The 3,035-nt window shown below is 34.0% G+C and overlaps 1 protein-coding gene across 1 annotated transcript; it reads right to left on the reverse strand.

The window, feature by feature from the left end:
• Positions 1-252: 252 nt before the first annotated feature.
• LOC120106176 (protein FAR-RED IMPAIRED RESPONSE 1-like) lies at positions 253-3,035 on the reverse strand. Its single transcript, XM_088717218.1, has 5 exons — positions 1,165-3,035; positions 1,003-1,077; positions 837-893; positions 657-716; positions 253-581 (listed from the first exon to the last, which is right to left on the reverse strand). Exons 1-5 carry the CDS (start codon positions 2,086-2,088, stop codon positions 531-533), a joined length of 1,167 nt encoding a protein of 388 aa, XP_088573344.1. The 5' UTR covers positions 2,089-3,035; the 3' UTR covers positions 253-530.

Genomic DNA, 3,035 nt, shown 5'->3' on the forward strand with positions numbered 1-3,035 from the left:
TGAAAATGGAAATTGGGATGGTCATGACGATGATGAGAATGATAATTATGACGATGATGACGATGATGATGATATCGATCCTATAGATCTAAAAAAGAGATCACAAGAGTTCATTGACAAGATCCTATGGTATCAAACATATAGACGGTAAGAAAATTCTATATCCAAAATTGATACAATAAAATGTTTCTCATACCAAAAATGGCACCATAGTGGCTCACATAAAAGTAGCATCAAAAAATAATCCTATATCAAAAAGTGATACAATAAAATGTTTTTCACACCAAAAATGGCACCATAGTGGCTCACAGCAAAAGTGACACCAAAATTTAATTCTATATCCAAAAGTGATATAATAAAATGTGGCTCACACCAAAAATGGTACCATAGTGGCTCACAGCAAAAGTGGCACCAAAAGTTAATTCTATATCTTTTGTTATCCGGCATCTTCATCATTCACCAAAAATGGCACCATAGTGGCTCACAGCTTGACGAATAAAGTCTACAAGCCAGCATACTTCTATCTTTTGTTATCCGGCATCTTCATCATTTCTTTGCTCTCTTATTTTCGGTAATTGTGCCTACATATAAATGTGTAATCGATCAGAAAGCAGTAAGATGTGCAAAATAAAAAATATCTACTGTCATCTCATTACCTGTATCAAATTCAACGTTTCAGTAAAACCACGTGTATTTAAATTTGCCCCGTAAAAGTTCTGCTACATTTCATAGTGGAACAAATACAAATAATACAATGAACCAATTATAAGGTGATACAACAAAATATAAGAGTAATACAACAAGGCCATAATCATAATCATAATTTAAAACTTTACCATTGTATGTTGAGGCAGTAAATGATTCCTTGAGCTAAAGGCACCATCCTGAGGTGACTGCTATATTGTTGAAGAAAAAAATCATATAAATAATTTGAAGAATTAGTACTATAAATTAATTTTTAAAATATCAAATTTTAAAAACAAAAAATATATATCTTGTTACCTCTGTTAAATATACCGAAGAATACATCTGAGTTGCTTGATTACCAAAATCGAAACCTGGGTTATGGCATGGATGCTTTGTTTCGAATGGTGAAATATAGATTTAGTTAGTACATTTTATCATATAACATTGTAAGCACTAGACATAAAACATATTTCATACCTGTGTGAGCAGTTGAATATTGGAGGGTCCTTGAGTTTGAGGTTTTCTCTTTCTTGTAGCTCTCTCTAATGCACCTTTTATTCTGTGAGATGTCCCTCCACATGCTTGTCTCCCTTTAAGCTTTATTCCTTTAATTTTCTTGCCTTCACAGCTAGTAGGTTGCACACTGTCATTAGATAGATGAGCCTTTGATTTGAAACGGGTGCCCCCAAAAGTAGATTCTTCAATTGATAAATTTTTCAAACTTGCCTCTACTTTATTCAATGTACTTTCATGAGCATCCAAAGCAATACCAAAAGACTCATTAGTCACCGCAGCTCTTGCTGCCAAATTAGAATACAATTTAAGCAATGCTCTATAACGGCTTCCCACATCTCCATTTTGGTCATATTTTCCAACACATATATTCATTGCAGACCCATCCTTTGCATCTTTTGACCACCTTTTTAAAATATACTGATTTGGCACCCTTTTAAAGTTTTGAATAGATAAAACCTTTAAGGCATGGGTACATAAAATTCCAACAAATTCAATTTTTTTACAACTACATATCACTGTAGAAGCCAATGAATCAAATTGAACAATGTGTGAGCGAGATATATAGGGAGGAATAACTTTATAACTGACCACAGATCCATTCTCACCATCCTTATGCAATTCACAATCCCATGTGAGCCATAATTCATGACTAAACAACTTAAATACTGCAGGAGTATAAACACTTGCTGCATGCTTTAATATTTCCACAGGATATTCCAATGTTGGTCTACTTTGAGTTGCTTTAAAATCTGCCCTCAATTCTTCAAAGCGTCTATCATCAACCAACCTCTGAAAGTGATGAAAGAAACGCAATAAGTCATAATTATAAGTTATGTACCTTTTGATTACACTGTTCATACTCTCGCTTCTCTGAGTAGTAGACATATCAGCACAAAATATTTTACTCCCATAAACGAAAGCCCATTTCTCCTTTATCTCAAATTGTCTCTGCAACCAACTATTATCTCTTAGATCTTATTTATCAAGCATCTTATCCCATACATGTAAAAAATCATCTTCATCGTCGTGGTCATATACACAACTACTAAAGTCTTTTGCAAAGCTACTATACCTTCCAAACACACCATTGAGCTTCTTACCAGCATTTTGGTACATATGCCAAATACATAGACGATGTTTTGTTTCTAGCCATTGTGAAGCTAATGCTTTTGCCATTGCACGATCTTGGTCTGTGAGGATAGTTTGTGGCTTCTTACCAAACATTGTCTTTTGAAAAGAATCAAACAACCACATGAAAGTCTCAGATGTTTCATCATATAACAATGCAGCACCAAAGATGATACTCTGTTTATGATGATTAACTCCAACAAATAATGCAAAGGGCCTACCTTCTTTATTTTTTTTGTAAGTTGTATCAAAGCATACTACATCTCCAAATATTCATAATCTAATCTCATTCTACCATCTGCCCAAAAAATATTGGTGATAAGATCATCAACGTCAACTTGAATCACATAAGAAAAATTAAGATCTTCAGATTGCATTCTTTGAAGATATTCAAGTAGGCCTCCTGTATCTCCAATTTTCATCTTTTATGTTCGTCTTGTACGCAAATAATTGTTATAATCCTCATGAATGAAGCCAAGATTGTCAAGTCCACCTACCCTTCTAGCCAGTAGTCCTATGCTTGCTTTTGGTGCAATTCCAGAACTATCTACTAATTCAGCTTCAACAGCTTAAGCCGGATTAATGGTTCTGTGAGATCTAAGGAATATACGTTTACGAGGAGAAGCTAAAACATGTGTGTGATTTGATACAAATTTTGCTACAGAATATTTTTCACTAGATCTACGACTAATTTTCATCTCAGC

The sequence above is a fragment of the Phoenix dactylifera genome, chromosome 2 (assembly GCF_051530095.1).
Source record: "Phoenix dactylifera cultivar Ajwa chromosome 2, Ajwa_hap1_PhDact_Kaust_v1.1, whole genome shotgun sequence".
NCBI lineage: Eukaryota > Viridiplantae > Streptophyta > Magnoliopsida > Arecales > Arecaceae > Phoenix > Phoenix dactylifera.

What these genes read in the sequence shown, in the direction of transcription:
- LOC120106176 (XM_088717218.1), bottom strand. Translation starts at nt 2,088, where the DNA reads ATGTCTACTACTCAGAGAAGCGAGAGTATGAACAGTGTAATCAAAAGG. An exon ending in CTTCGGTATATTTAACAGAG is followed by an intron (nt 894 to 1,002) that starts GTAACAAGATAT and finishes ACAATATAGCAG; the next exon opens with TCACCTCAGGATGGTGCCTT. An exon ending in AAACGTTGAATTTGATACAG is followed by an intron (nt 582 to 656) that starts GTAATGAGATGA and finishes ATTTATATGTAG; the next exon opens with GCACAATTACCGAAAATAAG.